Source organism: Orycteropus afer, unplaced genomic scaffold, assembly GCF_000298275.1.
Source record: "Orycteropus afer afer isolate SDZICR_OR568_19922 unplaced genomic scaffold, OryAfe1.0 scaffold00020, whole genome shotgun sequence".
Classification (NCBI taxonomy): Eukaryota; Metazoa; Chordata; class Mammalia; order Tubulidentata; family Orycteropodidae; genus Orycteropus; species Orycteropus afer.
This window is the reverse complement of record NW_006921607.1, coordinates 11489646-11506845: the sequence shown is the minus strand read 5'-3', so window position 1 is coordinate 11506845 and position 17200 is coordinate 11489646. Positions and strand designations below refer to the sequence as shown.

General features: G+C 46.8%; 1 protein-coding gene across 1 annotated transcript in view; it reads right to left on the bottom strand.

Moving 5' to 3' along the window:
• CEP250 (centrosomal protein 250) overlaps positions 1-17200 on the bottom strand; it is a 46801-nt gene that overhangs the window by 12766 nt on the left and 16835 nt on the right. The window contains exons 12-24 of the mRNA XM_007934734.2: positions 16101-16245; positions 14761-14907; positions 13453-13683; positions 12258-12451; positions 11338-11465; positions 11032-11201; positions 7782-7949; positions 7241-7375; positions 5034-5177; positions 4271-4404; positions 2770-2908; positions 1457-1799; positions 592-713 (exon numbers count right to left, since the gene is read on the bottom strand). Coding sequence (XP_007932925.1) covers positions 592-713; positions 1457-1799; positions 2770-2908; positions 4271-4404; positions 5034-5177; positions 7241-7375; positions 7782-7949; positions 11032-11201; positions 11338-11465; positions 12258-12451; positions 13453-13683; positions 14761-14907; positions 16101-16245 — 2200 coding nt within the window. The remainder of the gene's footprint in view (positions 1-591; positions 714-1456; positions 1800-2769; positions 2909-4270; positions 4405-5033; positions 5178-7240; positions 7376-7781; positions 7950-11031; positions 11202-11337; positions 11466-12257; positions 12452-13452; positions 13684-14760; positions 14908-16100; positions 16246-17200) is intronic.

Below are 17200 nucleotides of genomic sequence, written 5' to 3'. Positions count from 1 at the left end.
TATGTAGGAATGCAGTTTGGTTTCTCAGCCATGTCACAAGCTCTTCTGAAAGGCAGAGATCAAGTCTTTTTCCTTATGTATCCCCAGCTCAGAGTGGCTGGCATATTGCCAGCACTCAATTTTTGTTAACTGATAGGTTCACTATGAGGGGGACTTTGTGGGACATTTAGCTCAGGTATAGGCCTAGAGTTTTCCTGTAAATGGCAACTTCAAATATCATGGCCCCTAATTTGTCAGGTTTTTCTTGTAAGTGTTGGTATCAAGGATAATTCGTGGCAGAGAGAACAATATGTTGCAAAACAATACCACGTATTTGTAAGGGTTTTATAGCTTACAGGGCTCCTTCAAGTCCCTCATTCCTTTAATTCTCACAACTTCCCCAAGAGGCAGGCATTATTGGCCGTCTTTTACAAATGAAATCAAGGCCCAGAAAATCCAAATACTTTTTCATGGCCACCAGGTTGTAAAGTGGGAGAGGTGGAACCCATCCCCACTTGATCGCAGGAGTAAAACAGGTCAAACTGCTTTAGAGTCTTTTTCTCAAGTTTTAGGTGGAGGTGAAAGTCAAGGAAGGAGAGCAGGGAAACCTACCCGGGCCTGTCGAGTCTTCCACAGGTCTTGGAGAAGCTTGTGGAGGGCAGATGCCACTGCCTCTGGTGAGAGAGCAGTCAAGAGGGGCTCTCTTTTAAAGACGCTCCTAACTTCATTCTGGTCTGAAAAAATGAGGAAGCTCCTGACCTGGCTGCCCCTACGGAAAGAAACAACCGCAGCTCCCCAGACGTGCCTCGGCCTTGCCACTGATCCCTCTTCTCCTCAAATCCCTTTTCAGCGGTTTGTTAGTGTATTTTCTGCACAGCTATGTACCAGGCACAGTGCTGGGCACTAGGTAACGCACGTTTACGCTTGTTAGACATTTAATAAGTGTCAGGAACTCTGTGAGCTATGTGAGCTACTTGATATCTGTAATCTCATTAGCTCCTGAGAAAAATCCTGAGATGAGGTACTTTTTGTGGTGAGTGGCTATCAAGTTGTTAGCTGCTATTCCAACTCACAGTGACTCCGAGTATGCAGAGCAGAACTGCTCCACAGTTTTCATGGTTGTGACCTTTAGGAAGCAGATCGCCAGCCTGTCTTCCAAGGCGTTTATGGGTGGGTATGGACTGCCAATCTTTTGGCTAGTAGTCAAGCACTTAATTGTCTGCGCCATTCTCCAGAGACTCCTGGGACTTATAATATTCTCATTTCATAGTTGAAGAAAATCAAGCTCAGAGAGGATAGGCGACTTGCCCAGGACACACAGCTATCAAATGGCAGAGCTGGGGTTCCCTTAGAACAAATTCCAGAGTCTGTGGCCTGAACCTTGGTGCAGCCTTGCCTAAGGAACTGCATTCCTCTTCCCTCTCCCATGGGAGCTGGGCTTGACCCAAAGGGCTGAGTCCCTGGGTGGCTGTCTCACCTGGCTCAGGGCCCCAGAGAGAGGGAGCAGAGTCTCCCCCACCACTCAGCTCAGGCCTGCTCTCACAAACAGACCCCAGGGTCTGCTGCAGGACTGAGTAGAGGCTGGCCAGCTGCGCCTGGGCGTGGTGCCCGGGCTGCTGCTCTGCAGCCAGCGCCTCCAGCTGGCTCTCCATGCTTCGCAGTCGCAGCTGGAGTTGGGCTCCCTTGGCTTCCTGGGCCCACAGGGAAGCTCGCAGCTGCTGCTCGGTGACCCGGGATGCCTCCAGCTCCTCCAGCAGTTGTGCTTCCTGGGCCAGAAAGTCGGCCTCCTTTTCCTTCACTTCTTGCCTCAGTAATTCCACCTGCCAGGGAGGACGGGAAGATGTGTAGTCACTCTGAGCAGGGAGGGGTTACCTTTTCCCCCAGGCCGGACCCCACTTGTTCCCTGTGCAAACCTTGATCAGGGCTGGAGGGATTGCAGCAGGCTCGGCTTTCCAGCAGATAGGAAGGGCTCTAAAGGAGTATTACCACCGATTTGACACCTGCTAGGTAGATGCCTACCTACTGACTGGTCTTCCCCTGACTCCTAACACATGGGCTGAGGCAAATATGCTCTGAAACCTAACACTGACCAGACTAATAATGGCACCATTTACTGAATGCTTGCTGTGTTCCTGACTCTTCAGATCCACCATCTCATTGTTTCTTCACATTCCTAGAAGGGTTAGGATTATCATCCCTATTTTATGGATGAAGAAAGTGATACTCACACAGCTGGGAAGCAGTAGAGCTGGGAGGCAAACAGGACTGTCTAACAACCAGACCTGTGTCCTTAACTGTTGCATCCTACTGTCTAGCTCTTGCTCTCCTCTCCTCCTCCTCCCAACTCCATCTTTCTTCTGTACCCAACGACTGGGGTCCTGCTACGAGTAGACTGAGGCCCTGATAAGTCCATTCATTGTTCCCTCCTTGATCTGGCATAGTTACTTGTTTGCTCAATTCCTCCTGCAGCATCTTGCCAATCAGACTAAGTGCACATAGATGTGACTGTGCATGAAGCAGGCCCACATGTGCCCTCCCCTTTTGGGCACTATCTTCTGGGTTGTCAAGTTCCCAATGTCAAAGGGCCATTCTCATTTCTGGGTCAAGTTCCCAAGCCTCCATCCTGCCCAGTCTTGGCTGGTCCCTCCTGCCAGGGCTACTGAGGTCCAGCCTACTCCGTAATACAGAACAAGACAAGGGGCCCACGAGAGGACTCTGAGCAATCACTCTACCACTTCAAGGACAGGCTTCCACCAAGGGAGCAGGGCTCATAACCAGGGTGGGAAGTACCTGGGCACTGAGCTCTTTCTGCCCTCCCTGGGCCTCCTGCATGTCCTGGCGCAAGGAGCTTAGCTCTTGTCGTTGAGCAGAGTCAGCTTCTTGCAAGACAAGGAGTCTCTGTTCCTTTTCCACCAGTGATTGGGTCAGGCTAAAACGAGAGGGGTCAGAGGGCTGAGCCATTCTCTCAGGGAATGAAGAGCTACCTTTTCCTCTGTTTCCTAAACAAAACATCAGTAATTCAGACAGAAATAGGAATGATAATGATTATAGTAACAATAACATCATCTATTGAATGCCAAGCACTGCCCTAGATGCTTTATGCACATGACACTTCATTTTAATGACACGACTTACTCTTCTCTGCCAAATTCCAGATAGATCTATACAAGTATCCCAAACTCAACATGTCCAAAACTTCCCATCCCCTTTGCACATCCCCTCGTCCCCAATCATCTTCTATTGTGTTTCCTAGCTCAGTGAATGGCAACTCTACCCACCCAGTGCCCCAAGCTAGAAACCTTGGCCATATCACAGTTCTTCCTTCATTCCGTGCACATCCAATCTATGATTAAATAGAATTGATTCTAATTCCCTTAATGTCCCTGAAGCCCATCTTCCCCTCCCCTTCCCCACTACCCTAACCCTGGTTTAGCCTTAGCATCTTCTATCTGGACCCTCCTAACTTGTCCTCCTGACTCCAATTTCATTATCAAAGGGATTGGTCCTTTTTCAAACTCCTATACCACTGAGAATATGTGCTGCTCCTCATTCTGAATGGTTTCACATCATTCCTGACATTTCATGCCATTATTATCCCTCTAACACATCATAAATTGGTTGTTAATCTCCCTGCTTAAAATCCTCCAATGGTTTCCCACCAGGCTTCAACTGCAAACTCTTTGCTGTGGCCTATGAATCTTGAACGATAAGGCACTAGTCTGGCTTGTGCCACTCTCTCCTCATGCATCATGCTTCAGTCACGTCACACTCTCAGTGGAACCAGATACCCAAGCTTTCATCTGCCTTAGGGCCTTTGCAAATGAGTGGCTCCATTTCACTCTCAGTGCTCAGTTTAAATGCAACCTCCTAAGAAAGGCCTGCCCTACCTACCTACCTAAAGTAGGTCTCCTCTCGCATTTCTATTTCAGCATCTTGTTTCTTTCCATCCGAACCATGTATTATAATCTGTAATCATTTACTTAGGGGATTATTTATCAATGTCTTCCCCACAAACCTATACACTTCATTGAGGCAGGAACCGCACTGCGTCTCCAGCTCCTGGCACAGTGCCTGGTGCATAACACGTGCTCTCTAAATATTTATTAAATGAATGCTGTGTGAGCCGAGAAGATAAGGACCATCCTCTCCACACTGCTACCAATACAGATCAGATCTAGAGAGAAATGCTCAAGAAATTCCTGCTAGGTGATCTGAGTAAAGAAGGGTCAACTTCATGGTGATCACTATGGACAAATGGGCAAAAGCCAACCCTATGGCCTGTCTAGCTTACCTGGCTTTCTCTCTTTCTAGCTCCTTCTGAATTCTGTTGTATTCTTGGGCCTCTCTTAGCTTCTCCTGAACCTCCTGCTCCATCAGTCTCCAGGACTCATCCTTGGCAACAAGCTGAGACTTCAAGCCCTCTACCTGGAAAATTAAGGGCACTAAGATCAAGATAGCAGGGTAGGGACCGGTGGAGGAGTACTCCTACCTAAGGCTTTAGGGCCTTTCAAGGCTTCCACAGTCACTGGCCCAATTCTAATGCTTTGGAGTCTATTGTTCTGGTTGTCCTTAGCCACCCCCTTTTGCAACATCATCCAGCCTAGACATCCATCTCCCAGCCCTGCATATGCTGTATAAAGGCAGGCCTAAATGAAAATCTTGGCTGAATTTATCTACACACAAAGGCAAAGTGATGAGCAAGTATTTGATGATCAATATGTATTTGTTTAAATAAAAAATCAGTGCAACATGAATACAGGATTCTGAGAAAGGGAATCAATCTGAATAAGGAAATGTAATCTAGTACATAAAAAGATGGGATTTATAGAAAGGACAGGAAAAACAACTGAAGCTGGGGCTGCCTGAGAGAACCTACACTACAGAGAAGGAGATCACTATTGACGGGCTCTTAGCACCCTTCAACTCTCCACTCAGTACTGTGGCGTCCCCTCCCCTCCCAAGCTCAGGCCACGGGGTATGGCTGCTCGACAGCAGGGGGTGGAGAACATGGTCGTTCTGGGAAGGACTGTGGGGAGAGATGGAAAGGAGGAAACCTGCTTCTGCAGGTCCGTCTTATCCTGCAGCAGGGTGCTGCCCTCTGCTTGGAAGGCAGCAAGGTCATCTCTGCGTCGCTGAGCTGCCTCCTCCAGTTCCCGTTGGGCCTCCTGGAGCTGGGTCTGTAGCATCCCACTGGTCTCCTGCAGAGGTGGAGATGTCAGTGAGCAGAGAAAGGCTTCTCCTGGGGCCTTGGCATTGAAATCCTTGGTGTATAAATACTGGCCATATAGGTGGGCTGGCAAAAGTTGAGGAAAGACTCAGCAACCTACATTGTTTCCATGATGCCCTTTCCCCTCAAAAGCCCTCAATTCCTGGCCTCCCAGTCCCTTTCCTCTCTCACTAAGAGCGCTGGCACATCAGGCGTTCTCGGTCAGAGGCCTTGTGTTGGTAGCAGTCTCTCACCCAGACCATCGCAACAGCCTCCTGATCATATCCTTACTTCCATCTGATGCCACCCCCATCATATACTAGAAACACACACACACACACAGAGCAGCTAAATTATTTAAAAACTACGTATTAAAACATGTTCAACCCCTGACTTTAAATAATACTAGCCTACAGTTTCCCACTGCCCTTAGAACAAATTCCAAGCACCAATCTGACTGTTAAAGGACTCCTGCCTACTTCTCCCCTCAATTTACCACATCCAACCACACTGGACTCCTTTCTGTTCTTGAACTCGCCAAGCCCTTCTGCTTGTCCCAGGGCCCTCATGATGGCTATCCTCTGCCTAAAGTATCTTTCAAATGGCTAGCTTCTGCCTTTCTTAAAAAATGGCTTTGTTGAGATGTAATTCACATACCATATAATTCACCTATTTAAAGTATACAACTCAATGGTTTAAATATATTCAGAGTTGTACAACCCTCATCACAGTTAATTTTAGGACATTTTTATTACTCCAAAAAGAAACCCCACACCTCTTTTGCAGTCAATCTTCATTTTCCCTCCACCCCAGCCCTAAACCAAAAACCAAACCCACAGCTGTCAAGTAGATTCTGACTCATACTGACCCTACAGGACAGAGAAGAACTGCTCCATAGAGTTTCCAACACTCTAAGTCTTTATGGAAGCAGACTGTCTCATCTTTCTCCCATGGAGCGGCTAGTGAGTTCAAACTACTGACCTTTTGGTTAACAGCCAAATGCTTTAACCACTGCACCACCAGAGCTCCTTCCTCAAGCCCTAAACCAAAACCAAACTCACTGCCATTGAGTCAGTTCGACTCATATTAACCCCTCCTTGGGTTTCCAAGGCGGTATCTCTATGGAAATAGATTGCCCAGTCTTCCTTCCAAGGAGTGGCTGGTGGATTTGAACCACCAGCCTTCTGGGTAGCAGTCAAATGCCTTAGGCACTACGCCACCAGGGCTCCCCCACAAGTCCTAAGTAACCACTAATCTACTTTGTACCTCTATATTGCTGTTATTGTTAGGTGCTTTCAAGTCAGTTCCAACTCATAGTGACCCCATCCACAACAGAACAAAACACTGCTGGTCTTGTGCAGTCCTTACAATCGTTGCTGTGTTTGGGCCCCTTGTTGTAGCCACTGTGTCAATCCATCTTGTTGAGGGTCTTCCTCTTTTTCACTGACCCTCTACTTTATCAACTATGATGTCCTTCTCCAGAGACTGGTCACTCCTAACAGTATGTCCAAAGTATGGAAGATGAAGTCTCATCATCCTCCCTTCTAAGGAGGTCTCAAAATCTCTGGTGTCACTATAGATTTCCCATCATGGACATGCCCTATAAATGGATTCATATAACATGTGGTCTTTTGTGCCCGGTTTCTTTTACCTAGAGCAGTATTTTCTAGCTTCAATTCATGTTGTAGTATGTGGATGGCTTTTTTCTTAACCTTCAAGTCTCAGCTCAAATGTCCCTTTCTCAATGAGGCCTTCTCTGACCATCTTGTCCAAAGTGGCTTGTTTGGAATCATTCTCAATGATATTATCTCAGTTGTTTCCTTCACAGCACTTATTACAGCCTGAAATTACTTAATTTATTTTGGACCTATTTTTTTCTTTCTCTGTTTCTGCCACTAGAATGAAAGTTCCCTGAGAGCAGACCTTTATATACTTACTATGGGTCAACACCTAGCATAGGGCCCATAAGTGCCAAACATAAGTGCCAAACAACTGTCACTGTTGAATGGGCAAATGAGTGCTCCTTTTCTTCCCTGCCAGGGCCATGCTCCATACCTGCTCCTTTAGCTTCTGAACCTTCATGTCCTGCCTCAGTTGTTCCAGTTGTTGGCTTGCATCTGCTAGCTCCTTCTGGGTCTGCAGTAGTGTCTCCAGGAGAGACACTCTCTCCTTCTCTGTTTCAAGCTGCATCTGCGGAGGGGCAGGAAGGGCAAGGGCTTGCTGGGTCAGGGTTATCATGTTCACCCATGAACACCCTGCAGCTGGTCTAGGGCTCTTTAGGCAAATGGAGTGGTGCCTGAAGGTGAAGGAAGGTCTGAACCCACTGGTGCAGAACCAGGAAGTGCAAAGAGTGTCACCCAGTTGTCAAGCTGACAGGATGTGGTAAATGTGAGCCCTCCCTCAGGAAGTAGGACATGCAGCGGACTCTGCAACTAATGTGCCCATCACCCTGCTTGCTGGTTGCACAGCGGGCAGCTGTACCCTCCTCCGGGAGCCCTTCTGCCATACCACTCTTGGAAGTGGAAAAAGAAGGGTCCCCTTAAAGGTCAGAGGATCACAGACTGGACATGCAGCTCCAACTCTCAGCGCTCCCCACCTGGCACAGAGCACTCTCAGCCTGGGCCCGTTCTTCCTCCTTCTGCACCCGGATGGCTTCGGTTTCTGCCTGCTGCTCCCTCAGCCTCACTTCCAGCTCCATTTTTTCCCTCTTTAGGCCTTCCACAGCCTTACCCAGCTCCTGCTGGTACCAGGAGCGCTCTTTCTCCTGGCCACATGAAGGAAACACTTGTTAGAACCAGAAGTGTAAGATGAGGCAAAGGAAAACTGGATTGGAATAGTTGTGTGAACTTGATACATCTCATCTGCAAAGTGAAGCTAATAATCCTTGTCTTATCTATCTTACCAGATTTTATAAGAATCAAATGATATTTATAAAAAATGAAATGATATAATTAATGTAGATTGTTGTTGTTGTTATATGCCGTCAAGTCGGACCCGACTCATAGCGACCCCTCCTTGGGTTTCTGAGGCAGTATCACTACAGAAGTAGATTGCCCCATCTTCCTTCCGAGGAGTGGCTGGTGGGTTTGAACCACCAGCCTTCTGATTAGCAGTCAAGTGCCTTAGCCACTATGCTACTAGAGCTCCCAATAAATGTAGAAGTGCTTTCTAAAGTACAATTAGAGCTCTGTTGTAGTGGTTAAGGCATCTGGCTGCTAACCAGAAGGCCAGTGGTTCAAATCCACCAGATGCTCTGCGTAAGGAAGATAGGGTAATCTACTTCCATAAAGATTTACAGCCTTGGAAACCCCAATGGTGGTCGCTATGAGTCGAATCAACTCAAAGGCAGTGAGTTTGGTTTTAAAATGCAAACACCCTTCCTTAAGCCACGAACATCCGTTATTTTTCAAGCAACCCCATCATGATCGACGGCTGTAACAATGAACTGAGGCAGCAAACCCTGGCTCTCTGCTGCCCACGCACCTCCACTCAAAGCTGCAGAGCTGGCCTCCTAAAACACCTAGCTAAGCTAGTGTGGGGCCCTGAGTGGTGCAAAGAGTTAACGTCCTTGGCCATTAACCAAAGGATGGAAGATTCAAGTCCACCCAGAGGTGCCTAGAAGAAAGGCTTAAAGATCTACCCATCCACCCCTCAAAAAATCAACCATTGGAAGCCCTACAGAGCATGATTCTACTTTGACACACACAGGCTCACCATGAGTTGGAATCAACTTGATGGCAACTAAAGCCTATAGGTAGATTGTCTCTTAACACTATTCAAGGGCCTTAAGAAAGGGGGACCCTGGTTCTCCCAGAGGTCCACCAGTGACCAAAGCCTTCCCTCACCTCCCAGACTAGTCCAGGTCCCTCCATTAGAGGCTCTCAGGACTACGGTTAAGAGCTTGGGCTCTGGAGTCAGGCTGCCTAGGTCAGTCTTTAATCCACCAGTACCACTGTGATCTCAGTTTCTAACATCTCTGTGCCTGTTTTCTCATCTATGAAAATGGGATGATAGCATCCTCCTAGGGTTGTACTAAGGAATGAGATAATACTTGGACCAAGAGTCAGTGTTCAGCAGAGATAGCATTCAGTGTATAAGTGATCCTCATCATCACATTAGTATTCCCCTGAACCTTTCCTTTAAAATGCATATGAATCTGTAGTTGTGTATTTATTTAACGGCATGCCTCTAGTGCTTCACCCCTTTCTACCATCGTCCTGTGCAGCCTTCCGCCACTTACGACACTCTGACTGCACTGGGCTCCTTTTGGTTCCTTGAGCACACTAAGCTCTTTCATACCACCTGGAACACTTCCCTGCTTCTATTCCATTGCTCCTTCCATCTCAGCTTAACTGACACTTTTTTGGACAGGCCTTCCCCAAACATGCAATCTCAATAAATCTCCCTTGTTATTCTTTCTTATAAACACCCAGTTCCTTTTCTTTGCAGGATTTTTATAATTTATAATCATTTACTCATTTAATACCTGTCTTTTCCCAAAACTTGAAGCTCCATAAGAAGAACTATGTCTGGGTTGCTCTCACTATATCAACCCCCAGCACTATGCTGGCACACCAACACAGCTTAAACGAATCAGTGAATAGCTTTGCTGTTGTTGCTGTCAATGTTAATTCTGACTCACAGCAACCCCATGTAACAGAACAGAACTGCACCAGAGTTTTCTTGGCTGTAATCTTTATGGGAAGCAGATTGCCAGGTCTTTCTCCTGTGGAGTTGCTGGGTGGGTTTGAACCACCAACCTTTCGGTTAGCAGCCAAGCATTTAAATTGTACCACCAGGGCTCCTATGAATAAGCTACCAGATTGTGAAGACACCTAAGAACAACAATCTGTAACACCACAGTTATGTAACATTTATGAATGTCACATCTTATACCCTAATTCAAAAAGCCCACTAAAAAGATGGGAAAGGAGTTCAGATTTTATTCTTATAAATAGCAATATCTGGACCCAGAGTCAGCAGGTAGAGTACCCACTTAAGGGAGGCCATAAGCCATAGCCAAACACCTTGAGGGAGTGAGTCATTGGGCCCACAGGCTTGGGACCATGGTCGTAGAGAATATCAAGCTCAGTTGGCATAACATGCACACAAAAAACATTGTTTTACCTCCTACTCTGGTAAATAGAGACTGAGGTCTTAAAAGCCTGCGAGTGGCCATCTAAGATGCAACAATTGGTCTCTCCTCATCCATGGAAACAATTAGGCCAAAGAACTAGTCGACCATGTGAACCTCAGTCAACATGATCCTGAGACCAGAAGAATTAGATGGTGCCTGGCTACCACTGCAACCACACAGAAAGGGATCAAAACAGGAGATCCTAGATAGCATGGGAGAAAAATGTGGAGCAAAATTCAAAATCATAAAAAAGACCAGGCTTATGAGTCTGGTAGATACTGGTGAAACTCCTGAGACTATAGCTCCTAGTCATCCTTTAGGCCTGGAAATGAACTCTCACTCCTATGGCTTCCAGCCAAGTAATAACAGACAAGCCTACAGAAGGTGAACAACTATACCAGGTAGACACACTCCTTAGAAGAGTTAACCATAGGAGATCAGAAGGGCAGCATTTGCATAGGGAGAAAGCTCAGGGGGCAGGAATGTATAGGAAAGAAGGACACAGGGAAGAGGTAACCACAGGGAGGAAATGGGAAGAGAACTGTTACATTATGGGGACTGTGGTCAATGTCATGAAACAAAATGTGTATGAACTGCCTAATAGAAAAAGAATTTGCTCTGTAAACTTTCACCCAAAATCACAATAAAAATGGAAATAAAGGGAGGACGTGTTTGCCTCTCCTACCACCCAGCCACATCTGCCACCTACCCACTTCTCCTGGAGCCGGTGTCCCTCCTCCTCATGGGCTGCCTTCTGCTGCTGCAGGGCAATCTGTCCCTCTTGCTCAGCCCGGGCCAGCTGTCTGGCTGCTGCATCCCGCTCTTGCTCTGCCCGACTCCGTTCAGTGTCCAGTTCCAGCTTCAGGCACCTCACTTCCCCTAAGATGCCAAGAACAGGATCAGGTCTCTGAGCCCTTGCCCCACTCTTGTCTAATAACATTCTTCCCTTCCCCACCTCATGAGCTTTCAACACTCCTGTAGAATGGAGTGGGCCCCATTCCAGTCGGGTTCTCACCTTGGATCACGTCCTTGGCTTGAGTGACAGTTTGAATCTGGACCTCCAGCTGCCCTTTGGTGACCTCTATCAGAGAATTTTGTTGTTGAGCCTCAAAAAGACTGCTCTCCAGTAACTCCTTGGCTGAGCTGTGAGGTTCAGGAATCAGGAAGAGCTCTCAGCCTTCAAGCTCCTTGTTGGGCGTTGAGTCAATTTTCAGGTCATAGGAATCCCATGGGAGAGGACAGAACTGCCCATCGGTTTTCTAGGCTATAATCTTTACCAGAGCAGATTACCAGGTCTTTCTTCCATGGAGGGCTACGTGGATTCTAACCTTTCAGTTAGCAGTTGAGCACTTAACCATTGTGCCCCCAGGGTTTCTTTCACCCACTGCCATCAAGTCAATTCTGATGCACAGTGATCCTTTACAACTGCCCCACAAGGTTTCTATGGCTGTAAATCTTTACAGAAGCAGACGATTTGATTTCATCTTTCTCCTGAGGAAAGGCTGGTGGGTTGGAACCACCGATCTTTTGGTCAACAGCCTTACAGGGGCCCTTAGCCTTCACTAAAGAGTTGGATTTTAAGTACTAACTACCTGGGGGATGTTAGCAGGGCAACTACCAACTTGTACTCTTTTAGAACTCAACCACACAGGGCAGGGAGCTTGGTGTGGCTACTCCTTGCCTTGCAAAACTGGCTCTTCAGTTACTGAACTGGGTCTAGGCCCTATCTGAAGGAGGTCTAGTGGCATAGTGCCTAAGGCATTTGACTGCTAACCAGAAGGTTGGTGATTCAAACCCACCAGCCACTCTGCGGAAGACTGGGCCATCTACTTCTGTAAAGATTTACCACCTCAGAAATCCAAAGGGGGTTGCTATGAGTCAGAATTGACTCAATGGCAGTGAGTTTGCTTTTTTTTTTTTCTCCTGAGGCCCTACCTGAGCGCAAGTAGTTGCTCAGAGAGGCCCTGCCGGTCCCGCTCCACAGCTTGCAGCCGCACCTCTAGAGCCGCCTTCTCTCTTACTAGGGCCTCCTTCTCCTGGACTGCCCTGGCCAGCACTTCTTCTTGTCGCCTTGCCTCCTGCTGCAGCTGCTCCAGCTGAGCTGTGGCTGCCTCCCGCTGGTGGCATGCCTGAAGGGAAGAAAGTGGTGAGACTCGGGATGTTTCCTGGAGCTACGACCCCCAGGTTAGAGCCATCAGCTCTCCAGATTCCGAGCCCAGCTGTGAAGCTGTGAGCCCTGAGCACTACTCACCCCACTCAATTTATCTACTTCCCTGATCGACTCATACAGCATCCAGCCCAGGAAGCAGGATTTTCTGAGCCAAGACCTTACACTAGGGATTGCAGGAGACCTGCCCCTAAGGTGCTTTTAGGCTTATGGAGTAAGATACACACATAATACCAGAAAGAAAGTGATCAGTACCCAGAGAAAGAGACTCTGAGAAGAGACATAACATACAATTATCAGGATACTATGAGGTTTGGTAGAGGAGCCAGGTGACTTTTGAACCTACTCATTAGTTAACAACAACAACAAAAACGTAGAGTTCCTGCTAAGTGCTAGGCACTGTGCTAAAAGCTGGAGGAAGAAAAACAAGCAAGACATAACCCTGCCTTCAAGGAGTTTTGGGTCTAATGGTGGAGCTCTGGTAGCATAGTGCCTAAGGCACTTGACTACTAACCAGAAGACTGGCGGTTCAAACCCACCAGCCACTCCTTGGAAGGAAGGGCGGGCAATCTACTTCCACAGTGATACCGCCTCGGAAACCCAAGGAGGGGGCGCTATGAGTCAGCGCCGACTCCATGGCACATAACAACAACAACAAGACAAACTATGTGACCTTCTGACAAACCTAACATTTGACAAAATGTACCTAACTATCCTGCTGTCCTGATTTACATACAAATTTGACTTAAAGATAGGCTTAGGAAGGAACTTGTTCATAATCCAGGGACTGCCTGTACATTTCATCTTTGAAAAAATAGGAAGATTATACCCCAAATGAGTAGCACAGGTCATTTCTAGGAAGTAAGATTTTCCTTCTGGAACCATCTCTGTAGTGTTCTGATTTTGCATAATGAGCATGTATTATATCCTGAGAGGATGGCGTTAGTTCATTTGTCTTCTCACCTCACTCAGTTTCCCTTGAATTTCTTCCTTCTCTTCTTGGATGCCCCTGAGATCTCCCTGCAGCTCAGCCCCAGTCTCCTCTGCTTTCTGCAGCTGTGCCTCCAGGTGAATCTTCTGTTCCCACAGGACTTCCCTTTTTTTCTCCGCCTCTGCCAGGTCCATCTGCAAAGCATTTCTTGCCTGCTCTGCAGCCTCCATTCTGCTGCACGCAGACTGGTTCTCTTGTTCTAACTACTGGCCCAAAAGGGAAAGGGGTAAAGGACATCAAAGATAAATGGTTACAGTTTAGGAATCAGGTGCTGAGGCTAAAATCCTAGTGAGATTTGAGTCTATTCTTCAAAGATGAACACAAGACTGCTTGTAAGAGAGGGGAGAACTCATTCATTTGAATTAGTGCTGTACTAGTTATAGATGCAGGAGCTCTGGTAGCATAGTGCCTAAGGCACTTGACTGCTAACCAGAAGGCTGGCGGTTCAAACCCACCAGCCACTCCTTGGAAGGAAGGTTGGGCAATCTACTTCCATAGTGATACTGCCTCAGCAATCCAAGGAGGGGTCACCGTGAGTCGGGTCCTACTTGACGTCACATAACAACAACAAAGTTATAGATGCTGGATGCTGAGGGAAAAAGCCTCCTTTCAAAGAACTTGGTAAGATGTAACACAGAAGGACACTTCTGGGGCTCAAGGAAGCAGGGGTATGTTCAATTGTAACCTAGAAGAAGATTCTTTAAGACTTTGGCTCTGTGGCAGGTCTTTTTCTGGTCATGGCTATTACACCACAGGATTAAAATCGTCCTCCTTCCAGAAGACATGGGGCGCCTTCCTAGTCCTGTTGATTTACCCTAAAGTCCAAAGGTGTGAAAAGGGACTGTTTTAAATGGCTAAGGTCAAGCCTAGGAGCCCTGGTGGCACAAGTGGTTAAGTGTTTAGGTGCCAACCAAAAAGTTGGCAGTTCAAACCCACCAGCTGCCCCTGAAAGATGTAGTGGTCTGCTTCCATAAAGATTTACAACTGTGGAAACCCTATAGTGCAGTACTACTCTGTGCTTACAGGGTTGTATGAGTTAGAATTTGACTCCACAGCAATGGGTCTGGTTTTGGATTAAGGTCAATCCTTCTAGTCTTTGCTCTGCTCTGCATTGTGAATGTCCCTTTTGCTCATTTCAGGGCTCCGTCTGGGCGTGGATCTGTCTTGGACTGATTCATCTGGGGACACTTTCCTGTCACGGACACCAGCTTCAGCTATCATTGGCTTGCCCTCAATCAGGGCTCAGCCCTAACCCAGGGATCAGAAAAATCATTGCTTACCTGGAGAAGCTGCTGGTTCAGTCCAACTTTATCTAAGGCCAAAGCCTCATTTAAGGCACTGAGCTTGACAGCTGTAGCCTGAAGATCAGCTACCTCTGCCTTCAGGCTGTTCTCAGAACTCGACAGCTCTGCAATGGACTGTTCTGCCTAAAAACAAAGAGGGTTAAAGAGTCTCCAATTTCCAGTTTGGCTTCTCACCTCACCACTCACATCCCCAACACCTGCTGCGGTCTTTTGTACAAAGATCAGTTTACACTCATTCCCTCCTAAGCAAGTGTTCCTTTCATTCACTGATTGACAAGCAGGACAGTAGCTCACAGTATACAGGCATAGACACAGGATATATACATACAACTAAAATTATAAAGACTCTATAGAAAATGTAAGCACAAAGTGGTTTGGAACTCAAAGAAGGCATTAATTCAGTCTAGGAGAGTCAAAAACATTTGGCAAACAAGTTGACGAAATGGGTGTTGAGGGATGAGGAAGTGTGCTAGCTGAAGAGGGAGGACAGAGGCAGTCCAGGCAAAGGGAAAAGTATATACAAAGTATTAAACTTACTGCTGTTGAGTCAGATCCCACTCATAGCAACCCCTCCTTGGGTTTCCCAGGCCCTATCACTACAGAAGTAGATTGCCCAATCTTCTCTCTGAGGAGTGGCTGGTGGGTTTGAACCGCCAGCCTTCTGGTTAGCAGTCAAATGCCTTAGGCACTATGCCACCAGAGCTCCTATACAAAGTATTAAAGTCAAGAAGAAAATAATGGTGGAACTGAAAATGCAGTTAGTGTTGTGAGCAGGAGCAAGGAAGAAAGGCCTGGAGATCGACTCTCAGAAATCAGCCAGTGAAAACTCTATGGATCACAATGGTCCAATCCACAACTGATGATGGGGATGGGGCGGGACCTGGCAGTGCTTCAGTGCACTGTGCATGGGGTCAACAGGAGTTTGGGAACAACTGTACGGCAGGTAACAACAACAACAGCAGGAGCAAAGATACATGAAAAGTTAGAGTAGGCAATCTGGAGCAGAAGAGGAAGCTAGAAACAGTTTGGGGCAGATGGCAATAGGTTTTGAAGGTGGCACCGAGGAGTCTGGCAGTCACTGAATGGTTTTAAGAAAGAAATCGACATAACCAGATTTATATGTTTAAAAATTCTAATTCCAATACAGAGTACGCTGGGAGGGAGAAAATCCAGAAACAAAGACCACTAAGTGAGGTAAGAAATACCAAGGGTCATGGCTTGAAAGGTGAGGAATGAGGCAGGCTGTACGCCCTTTACCTAGGAACACATCTTTTGAGGCCACCCATCTAGCACCAGAGGGGAGGAGGCCTACGCACCCTAGCCAGCACTGCAGTCACTTCTGCTTGCTCTTGCCTCAGTAACTCCCCTTCCAGACGACTCGACTCCAGGGCTTCCCGAAGAGTGATCAGTTCACTGAGGGATTCCGACTGTTTGACTTCCAGGCCCGCCAGCATCTCCTGACTAAAATGGAAGGAGAGGGGGCTAGAGGAATCCTTGGGAGTGGCCACCCCAAAAGGTAACAGAAATATAATTACCTCTGCAAGGCAAAAAATGAAGAAGGAAAAAAACCTGAAAAAGAAACATCTCCAAGACACAGAGTTAAGTGAAAAAAAAAAAGCAAGGTGCAGAACAGTACATATAGTATGCTATCTTTTATGCAAGAAACTGGGGAGAATAAGAATAGAAGCTTATATTTGCAGAAAGCAGCACTGAACAAGAAATTAATTAAAATGGTTATCTCCCTGAGGAGGGGATATGGGATAAAGGAGGCAGAGGTGGGAGTAAGATTTCTCTATGTGTAACTTTTTGTATAGTTTTGACTTTTGAACCATATAAATGCATTATTGCTTTAAAAAATAAAATTTTTAAAACATACGAATTGTCTCTGTGGATTGTCAGTCTTTCCCATTGGTACCTGGAAGATCATTCTGAGCACAAGTCATGACCTTATGGTGTCCTGAAAGATTCCGTGATTCACACCGCCTGGGTACAAGGGGCTAGGATGGAGGAAATACAGCCCCTGCTACCAGGTACTGCAGACCAAGCATAGGCCAGGTTCTGTGCTGGCATTCTGCAAACACTGCTTGAATCTTCCCTATAATTCTTCAAGGTAAGAATTATCATTCCAATTTTATAAATCTGTCCAAGTGACAGAGTCATAATTTAAACCAAGTGTTTGCCTGGCTCTAAAGCCTTTGCTCTTTCCATGACATCATAGAGGGAATTCACAGACTAGCTGGGAAAATAATTCAAAATTAAGGTCCCCCATAGTCACAGAGGACATCAAGCTCAATTGGCATAACATACTACACAAAACATTGTTCCACCTCCCACTCCTACTGTTCCACCTCCTCCTACTACTATGGCGAGTAGTGACTGGGATCTTAAAAGCTAGCAAGCTGCCATCTAGATGCAA